At 35.7% G+C, this 20,599-nt stretch overlaps 1 protein-coding gene across 3 annotated transcripts in view; it reads left to right on the top strand.

Moving 5' to 3' along the window:
• The first annotated feature begins 6,371 nt into the window (after window positions 1-6,371).
• LOC140044963 (intraflagellar transport protein 20 homolog) overlaps window positions 6,372-20,599 on the top strand; it is a 121,127-nt gene continuing 106,899 nt past the window's right edge. The window contains exon 1 of one of the 3 annotated variants that reach the window (XM_072089688.1): window positions 6,372-6,545. In XM_072089688.1, coding sequence (XP_071945789.1) covers window positions 6,413-6,545 — 133 coding nt within the window. In that variant the 5' untranslated portion in view covers window positions 6,372-6,412. The remainder of the gene's footprint in view (window positions 6,546-20,599) is intronic. The other 2 variants (XM_072089690.1, XM_072089689.1) reach the window with 2 other exon arrangements.

The raw sequence follows: 20,599 nt of genomic DNA, 5'->3' as shown, positions 1-20,599 counted from the left end.
AAAGAAGACTGTGGCGATTCAAGGTAAATTCAAGGTAACACACCAAACGGTATTTCTTAATGACTTCATTTCAACTTGATATCACTGTGCTCCACTCGTGCCAATTTTGGTCCATTTGAGCACAATGTTTACGATACGATGTTAATATGACCAAATTGGCTGAAGGGATCAACGTGTTTCTCCAATCCATAACGTCGGCTTTAGAACCCATTCCACATCCACATCCAGCAGGAGTTGTACCTGACCATCTGTATGTCCCTGTCGAGGCAATGGAATGTAAGCTGAGATCAGTCCAAGGTAACAAGGCAATAGGCCCCGACAATATTCCAACATGGATTCTTCGAGATGGAGCACAAAGTCTCACCGGTCCCCTTTGCGCTATTGCCAACTCAAGTCTAAGAGAGTCGTATATCCCGGATGAATGGAAAATGGCTAATATTGTGCCAATACCGAAAATAAACCCCACTGGCTGTTTCCAAACCGATCTCCGACCCATTTCGTTAATATCTGTAGCTGCAAAAATTGTAGAGAGCTTAATTGGTAGTTTTGTATAGGACCAACTGAAAGACAAACTATCAAACAACCAATTTGGTAGCTCAAAGGGGGTCTCAACAACTGACGCCCTCATCTCATTATTGCATCACTGGTACCAAGCCACTGATGCTGTCGAGGAAGTACGTGCTCTCCTATTGGATTTTAGCAAAGCGTATGATATGATCGACCATCACATTTTAATTAGAAAGTTAAAGAACATAGGTATCGACAGAGTTCTTGTAGCATGGATTCAAGCTTTTCTTGCAGATAGAAAACACAGAGTGAAATTGAAGAATGTCTTCTCACCCTGGCTAATACCAAACAGAGGAATCCCACAAGGATCATGTCTTGGTCCAATCCTGTTTGTTGCCTTCATTGATGACCTCCAGGCCGATCTGCCGCTTATGAAATATATGGACGATACAACCTTTTACCAAAGATATAATAAGAACTCCGAGTGCAAAATTCAAGATAATATGAACAGTATATTTAAATGGTGCGAAGAAAATGGTATGAAACTGAATGGGAAAAAATCGGTTGAACTGCGCATTACATGCAAGAAAACACCAACTGAGTTTGACCCGTTCACTGTGAATGGATCTGAAGTCAAGTGTGTTGAGTATGCAAAGTTACTAGGTGTCAATCTTGACCGTGAATTGTCGTGGCAGACGCATGTTGACTGTCTAACCAAGCGCGTTGTACCAAGGTTGTTTTTTCTCAAACAACTCAAGAGGTCTGGCTTAGATAGACTGGAACTGCTCCGATACTATCAAGCAGTGATACGACCAGTTCTCGAATATGCCTGTGTTGTTTGGTCCCCGAGTTTATCCAAAGCACAATCTGACCAAATCGACATGTCCAAAGAAGAGCGTGTAACATAATATGCCCTGATGGTACCTCGTATGCTGATACCCGCAGATACCTTAATATCATCACTCTATCTGAACGCCGCGAGAATTGTCAAGAATTTCTTTGATAAAATGAAAAAAGAAGATCATAGATTACACTCTCTCCTACCTAAACCTCCCACACACAACCATCAGCTCCGACGCGTTAGATCGTTCACCCTCCCCAAAGTCAAGACACAACGCACAAAAAACTTCATTACTTTCCACGGAGTTTTCAATGATTAGTGATTGATCAGAAGCTGAGGTATTATAAGCAAATTGTGAACCCCTTTGGGTTTATGTTCCTGGATGTACTATGATGACCATTGAAAGACTGATCTGTGGACTTTGATATTTTTTAGATTGATTTGTGTTATACTGTGTTTTTGTTTTTTTTTTGTTTTTTTTTTTTGATAAAGTGTTTTTAAATGATGTTTTTTAAATATTTATGTCAACTTCTGTTTACTTGATGCAATAAAGGAAATGAATATTAAATGTTTCACAAATTAAAAATGATTATTATTTCACCTTGAAGAAAAAATGAATAATAAATATTGAGCAATATTTGAAGCTAAGCTTTCAATAAATATTCCATGCATACGAACAAATATTAAAATGTATTGACTTTATTTCTATGTTATATCACTGTGCTCCACTGGTACCAAATTGGGCCACTTGAGCACAGTGTATTAACATACGAAAAGATATTAAAATTCAGTGACTTGTTTCTATTTTATATCACTGTGCTCCACTGACGCCAAATTGGTTCCACTTGAGCACAGTGTATTAAATGGAAGCTTAAATTGACCTTCCGAGATTCCGAGTTACTGAGATAATTATCTTGAAAAGACGGAATAAAGCAATCGATATGATGGAATGGAAACAGATGATGAGATCATATCTTCGTCCATTTTGTGAAAACTGTACAACCGCAGATTAAAACCATGAGTATTCATAATGAGTGACCAAACATGGGGCACGTTTTTACGGAGAGGAATTTAATATTGACAATATTGTTACTGCTATAGAGGATCGAGCTGAATGGTAGTGGTAGACTACTAGGATAACAGGCTTATGTGGCGCAGGCTGAATTGCCAATACCACTTAAGAGTAACTCAACATACAATTAGATTGCTTCTTGGAATTTTAGATCCAGAAGGAGTAGCTCTTCGATCTCGTAATCGTCTTATTCGTAGAAAATGTGTGTAGTGATCCTAATGAAGTGTGGCATATAGATGGATATGACAAATTGAAACAATTTGGTTTTGCTGTGCATGGTGCTATAGATATAGATTATCTCGTAAAGTGCTGTGGTTGCAAGTAGGCATGAGCAATAATAACCCAAAATTCATGGCTGGATTTTACTTGCGGTTAGTGAGAAGACTATAGGGAGTACCGAGTGCAGTGTGAGCTGACCGTGGAACCAAGAATAACTTGGTAAGGGATTTGCAAATTGTTTTACGAACGGACCATGATGACGGGTTATCCGGATTGCGTAGCTTTTGATATGGCAGATCTGTACCAAACCAAAGGATCGAAGGTTTTTTGTCACAACTCCGCAGAATGACCGTACAATATTGGATCAATTTCTTAAAAGCTATTGCAGACATGGGACGTTTTGATAATAGTAACGTAGTACATTTGGAATGCATTAGGTTTTATTTTACTGTACTAGAATATTTCAAAACGAATTAGGCCTAGACAAAGCAGTCGATTTGTGGAACAATCACAGTATTCGTAGTCAACGAAATGCTGACTGTCCAGCAGGTATACCATCTCTGCTGTACGAAATTCTACAAGCATCTGGAAACACAAATCAATTAAAACCATTGCTATTTGGTGATGACGAAATAAACGAAGTCGAGGATCGATATTGTGAGCAATATCCACAGTATGGTTGTAGTACTCAATTCATAGAAATATTACGAGAAGTCTTCACTGACTTTCTTATGCCTACAACAGCAGAGGAAGCACTTGATTTGTACAATACAATTTTAGATATTCTTGATGAGTAGGCCTAAATAAAAAGTCAAATACATTGACAAATTACTACACTATAATAGTTTTAGATAGTTTTAGTTTTAAATTGAGCAACATATTTAATTATATCCCTCATGTTTATGTGCACACATAGTTAACAATTTCTAGATTTATAAAAAGAACAATTAACGAGTTTACATAAAAATCAGATTGTGGTTGCTACAAAGTCAGTAATAATAAACTGAAAGATATTTTGGAAATTGTTAATTGTAAAAAGCATAAAACAGAAATTGGTTGTGTTGTAGTGTCTTTTTAGTTATGAATCTCAGATCATAGAGAAGAAATGTCTGGTGTTAAGGTATGTAGGCCTAATGGTTCTGAGACATGTCGTAGAATTAATTAATTAATTGAAAGAAAAATTGTTAAGGTTGGCACTCTTTCCCTTACCGGCATAAATGTACAAGTTTAGATTTATTTTTATTTTTATTTTATTTTATTTTATTTCATACTCATCCAACAGCGATCTTTTAAACATTAATTGTCCCATTAATTTTGCTAGAGACATTTATATATTAATAATTATTCACACAGTTTTTGTCTTTGTTTTAAATTTCCTGCTTTAGGCTATAAGCAACCATTTCTGAATCGAATGCGTTCGATCATCATAAGAGTAACGAAACCTCATTAATATTCATAACCTGCACGAGGTATATTCATAGCGTCATTTCGACGATCGAGCATTCTCTACTTCTACGGAGCGCCATTTATGCCTTTATTTACTTACGAAATAGAAATAGTACTACGGTAGCTGCTCCAGTGGACCAAATTTAGCACTAGTGGAGCGCAGTGATATAAAATAGAAATAAGTCACTGAATTTGAATATCTTTTCGTATGTTAATACACTGTGCTCAAGTGGACCCAATTTGGAGCCAGTGGAGCACAGTGATATAAAATAGAAATAAGTTACTAAATTTTAATATCTTTTCGTATGTTAATACACTGTGCTCAAATGGACACAATTTGGAGCCAGGGGAGTACAGTGATATAAAATAGAAAAAAGTCACTGAATTTTAATATCTTTTCGTATGTTAATACACTGTGCTCAAGTGGACCCAATTTGGAGCCAGTGGAGCACAGTGATATAAAATAGAAAAAAGTCACTGAATTTTAATATCTTTTCGTATGTTAATACACTGTGCTCAAGTGGACCCAATTTGGCGCCAGGAGAGCACAGTGATATAAAATAGAAATAAGTCATTGAATGTTAATATATTTTCGTATGTTAATACACTGTGCTCAAGTGGACCCAATTTGGCGCCAGTGGAGCACAGTGGTATGAAATAGAAATAAGTCACTGAATTTTAATATCTTTTCGTATGTTAATACACTGTGCTCAACTGGACCCAATTTGGAGCTAGGGGAGCATAGTGATATAAAATAGAAATAAGTCACTGAATTTTAATATCTTTTCGTATGTTAATACACTGTGCTCAAGTGGACCCAACCCAATTTGGAGCTAGGGGAGCACAGTGATATAAAATAGAAATAAGTCACTGAATTTTAATATCTTTTCGTATGTTAATACACTGTGCTTACGTGGACCCAATTTGGCGCGCGCGCCAGTGAGCACAGTAATATAAAATAGAAAAAAGTCACTAAATTATAATATCTTTTCGTCTGTTAATACACTGTGCTCAAGTGGACCCAATTTGGCACCAATGGGAGCACAGGGAAATAGTCACATACAAAAACATCGAGAAAAAATACTTCTGGAATTTAAAAATATTTCAAACTTGATATAGGCCTATATGTTCAATATCGGTTACTCCATCCGTAAACCAAAAGAAAAAATAGTTTCAAGCCACATCAGTGATTTTAATAACTTGCGTTCGCTTAAGATAATACTTATGAAAAAACATACAATTCCGACACATATTATGTTAAAATCTAATAATGATTTTGACAACAACAAAAAACGGTTAGGAATTCGATTTTTCCCTGTAAATTGAGCAACTTAAATCAAAAATATATATTGAAATCAAGGAGTATTTTTTTTTTACAAAAGAAATGTTCGTATGTTAATACACTGTGCTCCAGTGGATCCAATTTGGCGCCAGTGGAGCACAGGGAAATAGTCACATACAAAAACTTCTAGAAAAAATATTTATCGAATTCAAAAAATATTTCAAACTTGGTATATAAGTTCAATATCGGTTACTCCATCCGTAATGCAAAAGAAAAATTAAAGAAAAATTTAATTAAAGTAAAAAATACAAAATAAAGGCGCGAGCACGCATGCAGCATGCTAATTGACCTTTGACACTAAAATGTCGTAACCGTAAGCCTACTAGATAGGGTTAGGGTTAGGTTAGGGTTAGGTCGTATTACTCTGTTATAAATGAAAAAATAGCGCCCTCTGTTGCCAATATTTTCAAATTCGTGAATATACAATTATAAAAAGTCATTTAATAATTTAAAAAACTACATACAGTATATCAAATACCATTATAAGTAGTATCTGAAGGTAGTCTACCACACTGTAGATACAATAATTACCCACTGTAAAATGGAATCGACGGGCAATTTTACAAGGTACCGGTTGGTGGGCGGACACAAACTCCCTCTAGTGGTCATACCGCATGCCGGACAGTCTGCAGCAACATGCAATTTCTCAATTTAGAGTCGAGGTTGGCCTGATGTAGTCGCCGCCGATTTAGTTGAAGTTCGGTTTATGAATTAAAATGACGCCTTTTTTTTAGCTCTAACTACGACTAAAGTCTGATTTAAGAAAACGGGCGATAGAGTTAAGATACATTCTTTCAAGTGATGAACAACTGTTTGTTTGATCAGGACATAAGACATAACGAATTCAACATAGTGTTGCCTTTGATTGCTGCGCATGCGTCACCTGAAATGATATCAGGAAATATTGTGTCTAGAGAGTAAAGGCAGTAAAGGCGTTCCATATTCTTAAAAAAGGTTTGTTACTTCATGATGTTAGATAGTAGTCATGGCGGCGGCAGATGAGGCTCTCTCTAAAGCCGGCTTACACTTTGATGAATTAAACAAAATTCGAGTTTTGGAACCTGAAGTTCAGCAACAGACAGTACAGCTCAGGGATGAGTGTAAAACATTTGTTGACAGTATGTAACTTTTTTTTAGGCCACCTTAGTTCTTAGCTATTTAATTAGGTAAGGCCTGCCACACCCGGGCCCTGCTGGGCCCTCTCTATATAGGCCTAGGCCTAGGGCCTAGGCCTAGTACGATTGATGGACGATTGGGCTCATTGCAAGACGATGGGTGTTCGGGCCCAATTGTGTGGACCTTTCAGGCCTAACAAAATTAGACAATCGGTCCCGTTAAAAAGTAAAGGAAAGACGGCGCTAATGCAGTTTCGTACCCACCCCTTAAAATTACTCAAAATTGTTTTAATACTCCATCCAACCTACCTACTCACGAGTTGTTTACAACATTCTATAATAGGTAACTTTATTCCAAAAAATGTAACAAAACCACGCACTGTGGATTTACAAAATCTGATACGTTCTTATATGCATGCATCCTACAACAACAAAAAATATAAAATAATGTAAAAATAAAGATTCAAAATAACAAAAGCCACTTATTTCTGTTGCTGGCAATCTCACGCAAATTATTTATCTTAAAATTTCTGATAAATAAATCATTTCTAAGTGTACTTAACAGATTGGTTTGTGCATAAAATTGTAAAAAATCGATAATTTTAAAATTTTAACTATTTTTTTAATCAATTAATAATTGAGCACCCTTCTGAAATCCATCGCCAGCTTAGCTTCGCGAAAATCATAGCCAGGCCTGCCGATAAAAGTATGGAGGCCTCACAGGACATCAAGAATTTTGGCGATCTATAGAGGACGCTGTTATGGTCATTTAGGCCTACTATATGGCTATAACAAATAATATTTTGTATACGTTCCTCATGAAACGATTTAAAGTTCTTAGCTCTAGAAACACCCATCAGTAGAGGGCGACATTACAAAATTATACAAATTTGTTTTTCGGTTTAGCTTTTTTTATTTTTATTTCGATTATTTACGGTTGTTTTCGGTTATTTTCGGATGTTTTCAGTAATTAGACTGACCAGCTAATTGGATCAGGCCACATGGCTGATCCAATTAGCGGGTTTTTCTTCTACATCCCATAATAGTAACACATCTGTAAAATGTGCTAGATATTTATGGGCTGCGCCCTCTATATACTTATGTATTCAGTTTGTTTGTTCCTTAATAAATTCCTCTTACAGCGTGATCGTCGATGTGCTCATTTAATACGTTACAAAATTGACTAGGGAATGCATTGCATTGCGAACACCCAGCCCAGGCATTTGCCAAATGAAATTGATAGCAAGATCATATGTGTGGTGGCCCCAACTCGATAATGATATCGAAAGACTAATTAAGAAATGTCAAACATGCCAGAGTGTGAAAACCCACATTACCTTTAATTGGCCCGTAAGACCCTTCCAACGAAAGTGAAAAAGATAAAAATAATTTCCTTGTAATGATAGGTAGTCACTCTAAATGGATATATATAAATATATAAATAAGTTGTCCATTATGAAGAGTACAAGAAGTAGTAGAACTATCGAAGAGTTAAAACTTATAATCTCACGGTATGGCTTACCGGAACAGATTGTGTCCAATAATGGACCTCAGTTTATAAGTGCAGAATTAGAATCTTTTTGTGATAGAAACATGATTAAAGATATACACTAAAGGCCTGTTTATACTACGACGATAACTATAACTATACACAATAGAAAAAAATCGCTTAAGTTAAAATCAATAGAACCGTTCACACTAGGACGATAACTATACGATTCTATCGTTTACGATAAAAGATAGCTTTACATACCGCTTGCATGAGCGATATTTTATTTGGACGCGAACGATAAAAATATTTCAACCAATCAGAGAGCTTTATTTATGGCAAGCGCCAAAAAAAAAAATCGGACAGATATCATCAAGAGTCAATCGCGATGGAGTCATCTATGGGCCTAGACGAAACGTTAATCCTCCTTGTACAAGAGGAAATGAGGTGCTGTTCAACAAATCAGACGCGAATTACAAGATATATGGAATGCAATTGGCGTAGAGATTGGTTTGACAGGTAGGCATAACATAATCACCGTGGTTAGGATTCCGGCACCGGAATTCAACTGCCCACCGGTAGGGAATCCGACACGCTATTGCGCATGCCCAGAGGAAAGTAATTATAGCACTGTCACAGACCGCGCACCACACCACCGAGAGAGTCGGACGTAGTTTTTATAGGGATTTACTGTAGCCAAAGAATATATATCGTTCTTTGCTGTAGCCTAGTTAGTCATTGCGCGTGGAACGAGATGGATGTGAACCAGGCCATACATGAATTTAAATAAATAAAATACGACTAGGCCACGCGTTAAAATAATTATTATGATATTGATAAGAATCAGTATCTATCTAAGAATCGTAATAATGTAATTTTATTAGACAGAGGAAGTATGAAGTTCGGAACGGGAGAAAAACACAGGCCTGCCCAGTGTCACAACGCTTCAAGAAATGTACGAAAGTGAATAGCGTAGCGTTGCGACCCCGACTTCCCGAACAGTTCTGTTATTTTCACATCATATCCGCACGGTGGCTGCCGTAAAAAAAATCATGTATACGAGTGCATGTTATTACATTATAATGCGTTATATGAAATCTTTTTTTTTGTACTTGAAAAATCATAAAATTAGTGATGTAATTATAATTCATAATTATATGAAGTTTATATATGAATGGGCGCTAGGCTAGTTCGCCGTGGCGCTATTAATTGGTCCATCACGCTGTTACAGTATTCTGTAGCGTATAATATTATAGAGTCGCCGATTAACTCGCTCTGGGCATGCGCAATAGCGTGTCGGATTCCCCAACGCTGGGCAGTTGAGTTCCGGTGCCGGAATCCTAAACACGGCGTAACATAATTCGTTCTCATTTGGATTGGTCACCTACTAGGGGCCTAGCCTAGGTAGGCCTACTATAGGCGAGCCTAGGTAGGTAGGCCCGAGGAGATACATAGCCTGGCCCCCTATGCTAGACTAGACCGCCTGTGCTACATAGGCCTAGGCTAGTCTCATATAGTACTAAAGCATAGGCCTAGGCTAGTATCTAGCTATGCCGGCTATGAGGACCTAGGCCTAGTAATAGGGCCTAGGCATCATCCTAATAATTAAATTATTTAGGATATTACTACTATCCTACCTAGCTAGGCCTCTAGGCTTACTAGCCTAGGCCTAGGCTAGCTAGGAGCTTATCCTACTACTAGATAGAGGCCTGGATGCTAGGCCTACTAGGCTAGTACCTAGCTAGCCTAGGCATCCATACCTTAGCCTATGCCTAGCTAGGTAGGCCTCCTATGCCTAGTACTACTTAATACTAGGCTAGACCTAGGCTAAGGCTAGTCCTAGACTAGCCTAGAGGAGGCCGCCTACCCTAGATGCCCTCTAGGTAAGGCTAGCTAGGCCTAGCTACTAGCTAGGCTAATTAATAAGACTAGTAGGCCTACTACTACTACTATGCCTAATAATTATTAATAGGCTAGTCACTGAGTGGACCTGTAACGCGAAAGTTGGTCCGGGGCAAAAACTGATCCGGTCGGAGCGATTTTGGCGTTGAAACAACCGCTAAAACAGGTCCGGCTAGGCCAAAACTGGTCCGGCCTTCAAAATTGCTTATTTATCCTTAAAAATGTCATAAGAAGCCTGGAAAAAGTCCAAATGGTTGATGTAAACTATTAGAGTAAATATACTAAATATTACCGTAAAATCGAAAAGAAATTATCGAAACGGAGTGATTTAAAATGTGCAAGGATAAATCGGCGTTTCGGTTCGGAATCTTCCATTATTCCATTGTAAAAATCGTAGGATAAAGCAAAGATAGTACAGTACTATCTTTGGATAAAGTAATAGCGCCCTCTGATTTTTTTCTTTGGGGGAAGGGGGTGGGGGGGGGGGTGTTTAGCGTAGTAAAAAAAGGACTTTTCATTCATTGTTGTATTTATATATTTTGATTAAATAAGGTTTGATTATATATTCTCACATATTTCCTCATTTTTCAATTTATCTTATTCGCAGATGACAGCAATATTTTCTTTTCTCACAAAAATTTAAACACTCTTGTTAATGTTAATTCTGAGCTTGATAGAGTTTCTTTGGGTTTACACATCTAAAACTAACTTCATCTACTTTACACAAAAGAACAACCGTAACAATACTTTTCCTTTTGATATTATAACCGATGGAAACCCAATATAAAAAGGAAACAATTTAAAATTTCTTTGGGTTCAAATTCAAATTGATTCAAAATTGAACTGGCAAACACACATTGCGATTACTAATAAAACAGTGTCTAAAAATGTTGGTGTTTTAAGTAAATTAAAATATATTCTTCCATACAATATTTATTTTTGCTTTACAACACTCTCATTTTACCATACTTAACCCACTGTAATATTGCTTGGGCTTCAATTTCTAAAAACATTTTGCAGACTGATCCTTGGAATATTCCATCAACATCCAAAATTCACTGTCTCTTTAAGCTTCAAAAGAAGGCTCTATAAGGATTTGCACTGGAGCACCCCCAAGATCCCATACAAGGCAATTATTCCATCAGCTAAACACTTTAAACATATTCGATATTAACAAACTGCAAACTCTTGTATTTATGTTTCGTGTTATTAATAACCAACTCCCTTCTCATTTTAACTCGTTGTTTACAATGTTTATTTAGCTTCATCCTTATAAGACCAGGTCATCTACCCGGAAACATTTTATTTATGAAAAGTTCACTATAGCCCTCAGGAAAAATTCTTTCATTTTTAACGGACAATTTTTATGGAATAATTTAACTTTAAACATTAATTAAATTATCACAAACATTACTTTTGTTTAAAAAAAAATACAAACAGTTCTTAATTCATCAATATTCTTTAGATAGTTAATAAGTTTGTTACTATGGAATTTATTTCTTACTTTTCCTTCTATTTATATTCAATCAAATCTGTTTGGCTTTTTTGTTCTTTTTTTTTAGAAAGCAATTTACGTTACCATGTACAATGTGATATATTTGGCTTATTTAAGTTTCCACACATAAACAAATAATTAACCAGATTTTTTTATTTTTTTCTTTGTCTTGTCTTGTGATATCTTTTATGTGGAACAATAAAATGAATGAATAAATGAATGTTATTATCGTTCCAAATTAATACATTTTCAGTATATCACCGATCGGTTTAGAATTTGTTTTTAATAATATATAACTTTAACTTGCACTGAAGGGTTTAAAAAAGAGGGTTCTCATATAATATTGTTTGTTGAATATTCCATTTTAATCGATTTTGAATTTGTCATCTTCGTGTTTGATTTTGATAACGTCATCATACCAATGATGTGTGTTTCGTAATTTCACCTATGCTACACTGTATATAGTAAACACTGTATATTGTATATGAAACATACACAACTCAGCACTATAATAAGCGTAGCATATATGCATCAGCTCATAGGATGACATACATCAACGTTTTGCGATCGTATTTTAACGTACTGTAACTGCATCTGTTTTAAAATGAAATGTCAGTAAAATTATAAAATTATCACCTATTTATTCTTCAAAGTGAGGAATTAAATTTTAGTTATTCTTTGTCTGCATACATATTACAAAAATTTAGATTTCAGAAATACTCATGGTTTCAGCCGATACGATAGTAAATGAATTTGACACGAATTTAGACGAGCATGATATAAAAGAACACTTTTATTGTTTTTTTAATTGATGAGGACTACTGAGCCTTCCTTTCCGCCAAAAAAAAAGAAAAAAAATGTTTCCACTTATATTATAAAAATAAAAAACAAACGGTTATATTAAACCAAAAACCCATTGGCTGTTGGTACAGTCTTTTCAGGAAAACAAAATTGTTTTGATCCATTTTTGGTCAAAGTGAATAACTATTATGGAACATTACCATTTTTCAGGGGACAATACATCATCAATGCATCAACAAATGTCCCTCCTAAAACTTTAGGTATTTTCAAAATTATTTCGCATTTAAAAATAGCTAGATTGTGTCGTTAATATAGTTATGTTTCGCCAAGACACTCTGCGCCATCTATTTCGTGTAGAAAAGTACAGTAGGCCTATAATCTACATGATAATGCAAAATTACATTTTATATACAGTATACTTTGTGTAACTGCATAAATACTTATATATATAAAGTACGTATATTTTGTATATCATTTATACGATACAATAGTAATACGTCGCATTTATATACAAACATTAATAGAAAAAAATGAATTTACCATGTGTGCCGTTGTTTGGGTAGAAAGGCTATAAACCCAGGGGAGGCCGGAGCCTTCCTTTTCACCAAGACATGAAAATATGAAGTGATCGTAGAAGAATGAAATAGAAAGAAACAAGATATTAGAATAAGAGCATGGGATGATAAGATAAATGAAAATCGTAAGGTTAGGGCCCATGCACGGTGCAAGTCCAAGCTCCTTATATCTTGGCTCTGTGTGCATGTGAGACGCATCATACCCAAAACTTACATATTATTTTTTATTTGACAATACAGATTTGTGTATTATAGCACGTCCTTTTAATGAGGGAAGGTATGAGAGTTGTTTTCTCTAAAAATTTCTCCTGGAAATCTTCGACATCGTACAACAAGTTGAAGATATTTGGCTCAATTTCACAATAATTGTCCACAAGAGCAGCGTTTAAGGTTTCTTCGGTGATGTAGTCCCAATATTTGCGGGCGAGATACTTGGGTATTGAATGGTATGGTCTGCGGATGTACTTTCGTTCCGATGTGTCAAGTAACCCCTCCTCTTGTTTTTCAACGTCCAAAACTGGCTCAAAATGAGCACAAACAGTTGAAAGATACACATTTCTTTCCGAAATTTCAGCATCACTATTTGTTAATGGGCAATACTCCCAGCCATTGAAAATGTGGTTGATTCTTTCTTGTGCCATATTTGTAGACAATGGTTTTCGTCATTGTTGCAAATGCTTAAATTTCAAACTCGGAGCCCCGGCCCATGTTCCATCTTTAGACATAGCTGTATCACTTGTGTATTTTTCGAATGATCTGCTGTCGCAGTTTTCAAAGATACGTCTGTTTTGGACATACACTCTAAAATATGGTCCCTCACAATCATGGTGACTTTAGACACCAACAAGAACGTAACTAAGCGCTCCCGTCTCCGCGCATCATGGCTGTTTTCGTGGGTTTTGCTGCCTTGTTCATTTCTCTTTGATTTGTATTCACGTCTTGTATGATATTTTAACGTCGATTCCAAACAAAAATGATTTTTCTCCTTGCCACAGAACCACAGAATATCACATCATCTAATTGTTGATCAAGATGCTTGTCCTGTCTAACGTTTTGAGAGGGTCCTTCTTCCTTATATTTCTCAGCATTGTGGTGTTCCATTGATTCATTTGCCGCTTTTTCGGGCAGATTATTTGACAATTTAAAAGGCAGGTTGCTTCCATTGACGATTAGTGGCGAAACGGGTGGTGAAGTACTGCCGGACGTTTGAGTGTTGGGGCAATCATATTTTGATGAAGATGTTGGTGGAAAGATATATGGCTTCAGAAGTATCCCGTTAACACGTTTGATAACACTGTCGTCATCTAGCCCTATCAGAGAATATGATCCCTTTCCCAGTTTTGAAGTAATTTTGTATGGACCTAACCATTTATTTTCCAGTTTTCCTCCCTTCCTTTTTTTCCTTCGCAGATCTTTCATCAATACATATGTTCCGCATTCGAATTCAGTTGGTTGTGCATGCCTTCTGTCATAATTGATTTTCTGTCTTTTCTGGGCCGTTTCGATGTTTTTTCGCGCAGTATTTTTGAAACACGCAAATGGCCTAAATCATGTTCTAAAATTGATCAAAACGTAATTTTGAGCATTTTAAAATGTTAATGCGTGATTTTGCACGCAAGGCCTTGGTTAAGCGTACCATTTTTAATATGTTTACCTTAGTTGATGTATAGTGAATTTTATTGTTTTAAATTACAGTATTTACTGTATAAAAATATAAAACATAATACTGCAGGTAATATATTATTACATTGTAACAATCAAATACAGTAGGCCTATTTAGGACTCATACATTTTGAATTAAATATATGAATTGTGTTTTGCAAGATTGAAATAAACCTATAGGCTAGTCAAATAATTCATTGTATTGTATTTGTAGCCTACGTTCAGCTGCTCTATGTTATAACATTCCCATCCACGTTAGATGTGCCACAGCTTTTTTTCAGCTGCGGTCCTGGGTTGCGGTGTAAAGATTTTTTTTTAAAATTACAAATATTACCAGTAGGCCTAAATAATGATATTAGAGCGTAATAATTGGATTCTAAAAAGTTCATATTTTGGGTAATTTTTAGAAAATGACAAATTTAACCCTCTTATTTTTCGCTAAAACTTGATTACGGCACTATAAAATGATGACGCAACCCACGCGTACACCAACCAGTGATATTATTAGAGCGTAATATTAATAAGTAATTGAATTCTTAAAAGTCCATAATTTGGGGTGATAAAAAAAAATCTCTGTACTAAATAATTGTTTTACCTTCTTTTTTTTCGCTAAGACTATTACGAAACTCGTGAATGTGGGAACCGGTCGTTCCACTGTGGTGTCGTTTGTCGATTTTTGATCTTTATTAATGTTAGTATTGCTACCCATATCGATTGTTATTATCGTTGTTTTATACTATTAATAGAGAGGCCCTTGGTGGCCACTTGCACCCCAAAATGTGGACTGAAAAAAAATAAGGCGGGTATAATTTCTTACAAAGGCAAAAAAAAAAGATACTGATAGCAGTAATGACAACAACCTAAAATAATAATACTAATAATAATTAACGTTCTATATGTTATTATTAATCATTATTGAATACGCCCAAGACGTATTCAGTTTGTACATTAATATCTAAGATCTTAGACATAATATAAAATTACTAGAGGGCGCTATTAGTTTTAAACGAACTGAACAATAGAATATCTCAAAATCCGATTAGAGTTTCTTTAATTAGTGTTTCGATAATTTCTTTTCGTTTGTACGGTAATATTTAGTATATTTACTTTAAGCTTAGTTTACTTTAACCATTTGAACTGTTTTCAGGCTTCTTAACACATTTTAAAGAATAAATAAGCGATTTTAAAGGCCGGACCAGCTTGGGCCTAGCCGGACCTGTTTTAGCGGCTGTTCAACGCCAAAATCGATCCGACCGGACCAGTTTTGGCCGGATCCATTTTGGCGTGACAGGCCTAGCTACCTATCCTAGAGGCAAGCTAGCCTAGTTATTCCTAAGTACCTAACTAGTAGCTAAAACCCCTAATAATAGCCTAAGGGCCCTGTTACTACTAGTTACTAGAGTGAATACTAAAGTAAAATAAATCTAAAAAGTTTTTATCCTGGAACTATATAGCCTAGTATAACCATCTATGCTGCCTTACTTTCACACGTCCAATCAAATGACGTCATGATTAGTAAGAGCAATAACATAATAACGATTTTATTGTGTTTATTGATCATGACGTTAATATTTTATTGTATTTTTTAAAATAATTTTTTTATCAAAGACAGCATAGATGATTATCCTATAATGCTAGAATGAAAACTTTTCAAATTTCTTTTGTTTTATGTAAAAGTTATTACTTTATAAATGTTTTGCCATTGTCAGGTAGCGTACTGTAGCTGGATACACATTCAGTGGGGTTTATATTTACCACCTATATGCCTAGGTATAATAATAATATATATTAGTATTACTGAATGTGTGTCCTAGAAGGCCCGGCTACAGTACGCTACCTGACAATGGCGAAACATAACCATTTATAAAGTAATAACTACTACTACTACTAACTACTACTATAGGATTTTGTTTCCTTCGCAGGTGATGAAGCCCAAAAAAAATGGGGTAATATCAGGGATGCCTTCATGAATACCAAGCGGAAAAAACAAAAAAGTGGTGATGAGGCCAATCAAAAGCATATAAGTATGCAAACATCCTTGGGTTTTTGGACCCTTTCTTAAAATCTAGGGAGTAAGTTGAAATTTGTTTTCTTTCTGTAACTTTAAGTTAATTGTGTTTTTTTTTATTATTCATTTATCGTAATAACAAAATATTCACATGCTGAAGTATATCATGAAATACATATTTGTTAATTCACTGTTTATTGTTATCGCATTTTACTGTATTCAAGGTACTTAATTCATGTACAGGAAATTTATTTTAGAAACAATAAGTTCTACACCACATGGACAGAAAACAAAATTGATTTTCTATGTACATTGACTGATTTAATTGTTTATATTACTATACTGTAGCCCACTGTACATACTGAAAGACAATTCTGTACATAAATGCAAACTATCATCAGTCTACTCTGGATTTACATACTTTACTAATGTATACTTTCATTATCAATTTATATAGAACATCCACTAATCTTAATGAAGACGTAGAAAGTAAACAATCCAGCAGCAGCACAAAAAGACAATGAAAACAGATGCTGTTGATGAAGCAATAGTAGAGTTAATTGCTAAAAAGAAAAAATCCGAAAAGAACGATGTAGATTTATTTTTTTGTGCTATGGCAGAGACAACAAAATCATTCCCCAAGAGGCAGCAAATCGAAGTTAAACGTAAAATTCAGCAACTTATATCAGAAATAGAAATTGAGTTACTTGCGGATGAAGAATGAACACTTTAATAATTATCACATTTTGAAATGATTGAAATCTGTCAGCTATTTTAATATTTTAAAGACCCCTTCCCTACGTTTTTTTAGATCTAATTTAAGATCACAAACTATATTTAATGTAAAAATAATACTATATGGTTCTATTGCGATAACTTTTTTCATCTTTAAATGGTTAAAAATGTGAAAAATAAGTTGATTCTAATAATTATAGCGGCCCGCTAAAAATCCCAAAATGCATTGCGTGCGGATTGAAATTTTTTTATTTTTCCCAATTTGTATCAACGGACTCTGGCAAAAATAGAAAGACAATTAATGCAGCAACTATACCGTCCATTCGACGCGAGCTAATTAGGTAGTGCATTGTTTCTCACTTTTTATCATAATTTACCATAAAACGTACATTTAAGACAAGGAATGACCTGGTTTAATGTTTTTAAAGTAATTAATATATATGTATTATTTTTACAAAACGTCACAAATTGTAGGGAAGGTGTCTTTAACTATAACACACCTAAGCGCCATTTGATTTTTTAATTTCACTTTACTTTTAAATAGCGTTAGTTCAGTTTTTTGTAAAAAGTTTTTCATGTGAGATTGTTAACTGATTCCAGGTGAAATCAAATTGAAGTAAAATTAAAAACTTAATTTTTATAATGCACATTTATATAAGAAAATTGCAGTTTGATATTTTACGGCATGCTGGTCTGTATCTGTGCAGTTCCGAAACAGCTTGATCTCTGCCATGGTACTTGACCTTGCTCTGAATTAAAGTATTCTTTAAACTTGTCTCTAACTACCAATGCATCAATAGATGCCCTGTTTCCAGTTGCCTGTAGATTTTGCAATGCTCCTGCTTCTGGCAGTGTTGGAAATTCTTCACTATGAATTTGAAATGCAGCACTTCCTGTTTGTGTCTTGCGCATGTAGTTGTGAAGCACACATGTACCGTATATTTCGGTGTATAAGTCGCACCTGTGTATAAGACGCACCCCCAACTGAGAGTAAAATATCGGTATTTTTTATATCGTCGATGTATAAGACGCACCTTATATTTCATCAAAACAATGTTTTTTTAAATTGTAATCAATATTATTGTAATAATATATTTTGTTATATCTACAACGGCGTCCTTTATTTAGGTTTTTTCTTACCTAGGCTCGACCGCGCCCAGCCTCAACAAGTTCTTTCTAACTTGTTATTCATGAGTTTCGCCGCAACATCGAGTGCATGACCGTGTGTGTAACACGCACGTGTGTGGGCTAGCCTCGCTCGATCATTTCGAGAGGGCGCACGTTTTCATGGACAATCGTATTCGATTAGTATCTATGTATCCGAGAAGTGTGTACGCTAGGTCCATGCTATAATCACCTGGAGAATATACTAGTCGAATACCGTACACCATGTGCCACCAAAAGAAGGGCTTGCGCTTGGGGTACGGCGATCGTGCGTATAACTACTGTATAAATAAATACTATTCCAATCGTACGACGTAAACGTTTACAAATGAAATTTTATCGGAGCGCCATAATGAACAAATCTTTTCATCATATTTAGTATAACATCATGCTAAAATGACTTGAAAACTAGGCCTAGGCAGAAGCAGGTTGCCGTTACGTTAGTTAGTTACTGTAGCTAGGCCTAGCCTACTCAGGCCTAGCAAACGAGGTGACGATAGCCTAGGCCTATGTACAATCTGTGTGGTGAGGCATTTATGTTCGGTGTATAAGACGCACCCTTAATTTAGAGGTCAAATTTGCGTGTCAAAAGTGCGACTTATACACCGAAATATACGGTAGCTTTTACAACCTGAAATCCAGATAATCAAGACCTTAGTAAAAGGACAATAAATGCCATTTTTAGAGTTTTTTCCATAATTTTGATTATTGTTATTATAGGCCCATACCAATATTCTAGTTAGTCTCATTAATTACCTTGTCTACATTGTCAGGTTGCAGTTGAATTTTGCGTTGATATATTTGAAATATTGTCGCCATAATACCAAATGTATTTTCTGAAATTCTGCGTGCTCTTGAGTGGCGGTAGTTGTAAATCTTTTTGGATTCATCAAGGTTTTTGCCTTGGAATGGCCGCATTATATTTCTCCTTAATAGAAAGGCTTCATCACCAACGATAACATGGGGTAATGCTTGGTTGATGCCTGGTATTTCATTGTCGGCTGGAATATTTAATGTTCCACTGTCCATAGCTTGTCCAAGCTGACTGTGAGCAAATATTCCTCCATCACTGATAAGTAACAATAACATTGTCGTATATAATTTTAATAGGACACAAGATAGACCTATGATGCATTAGAAAAAAATAACTGTTTTATTGCTACCGTATATTTCGGTGTATAAGTCGCACTTTTGACACGCAAATTTGACCTCTAAATTAAGGGTGCGTCTTATACACCGAACATAAATGCCTCACCACACAGAGTGTACATATCGTTAACTCGTTGGCTAGGCCTGAGTAGGCTAGGCCTAGCTACAGTGTACTAACGTAACGGCAACCTGCTTCTGCCTAGTTTTCAAGGCATTTTAGCGTGATGTTATACTAAATATGATGAAAAGATTTGTTTATTATGGAGCTGTTTTAGGCGCTCCGATAAAATTTCATTTGTAAACGTTTACGATTGGAATAGGCCTATTATTTATTTATAGTTATACGCACGACCGCCGTACCCCCAAGCCCTTCTTGGCGGGCACATGTTGTACGGTATTCGACTAGTATATTCTCCAGGTGAAGTACACACTTCTCGAATACATAGATACTAATCGAATACGATTGTCCGTGAAAACGTGCGCCCTCTCGAAATGATCGAGCGAGGCTAGCCCACACACGTGCGTGCTACACACACGGTCATGCACTCGATGTTGCGGGTGCGAAACTCATGAATAACAAGTTAGAAACAACTTGTTGAGGCTGGGCGCGGCCGAGCCTAGGTAAGAAAAAACCTAAATAAAGGACGCAGTTGTAGATATTATACAGATATTGACTGCTTAGAGGTTAAATATAAGATTTGACATCCCCTCGGGAATGATATTAAGTTCGTAGGAATATATATTTCCCGAAGCACCAGCTGAGGGAAATATATATTCCCCGAGAACTTAATATCATTCCCGAGGGGATGTCAAATCTTATATTTAACCGATATAAAAGGCAATATCTGTTATATTATATAGCCAAGAATATTATAAGTCTGCTGGGTTGGGTGAAGCTAGGCTTCCTATTAGTAGGCTATTTGTATTGTATTTAAACAAGCCTGCCAAGACAACTTACCTTGCGAAGAATAATATACAGATAATTACTATTTAATGATTCCTTGGCAATAAAATATTCACTTAGGCCTAGGTCATTTAAATTAACAGGAGAATTTCCATCAATAAGCCTATTAATAA

The sequence above is a fragment of the Antedon mediterranea genome, chromosome 3 (genome assembly GCF_964355755.1).
Source record: "Antedon mediterranea chromosome 3, ecAntMedi1.1, whole genome shotgun sequence".
Taxonomy (NCBI): Eukaryota; Metazoa; Echinodermata; class Crinoidea; order Comatulida; family Antedonidae; genus Antedon; species Antedon mediterranea.
The sequence above is the reverse complement of the archived record's forward strand: the minus strand, read 5'-3'. Positions and strand labels throughout refer to the sequence as shown.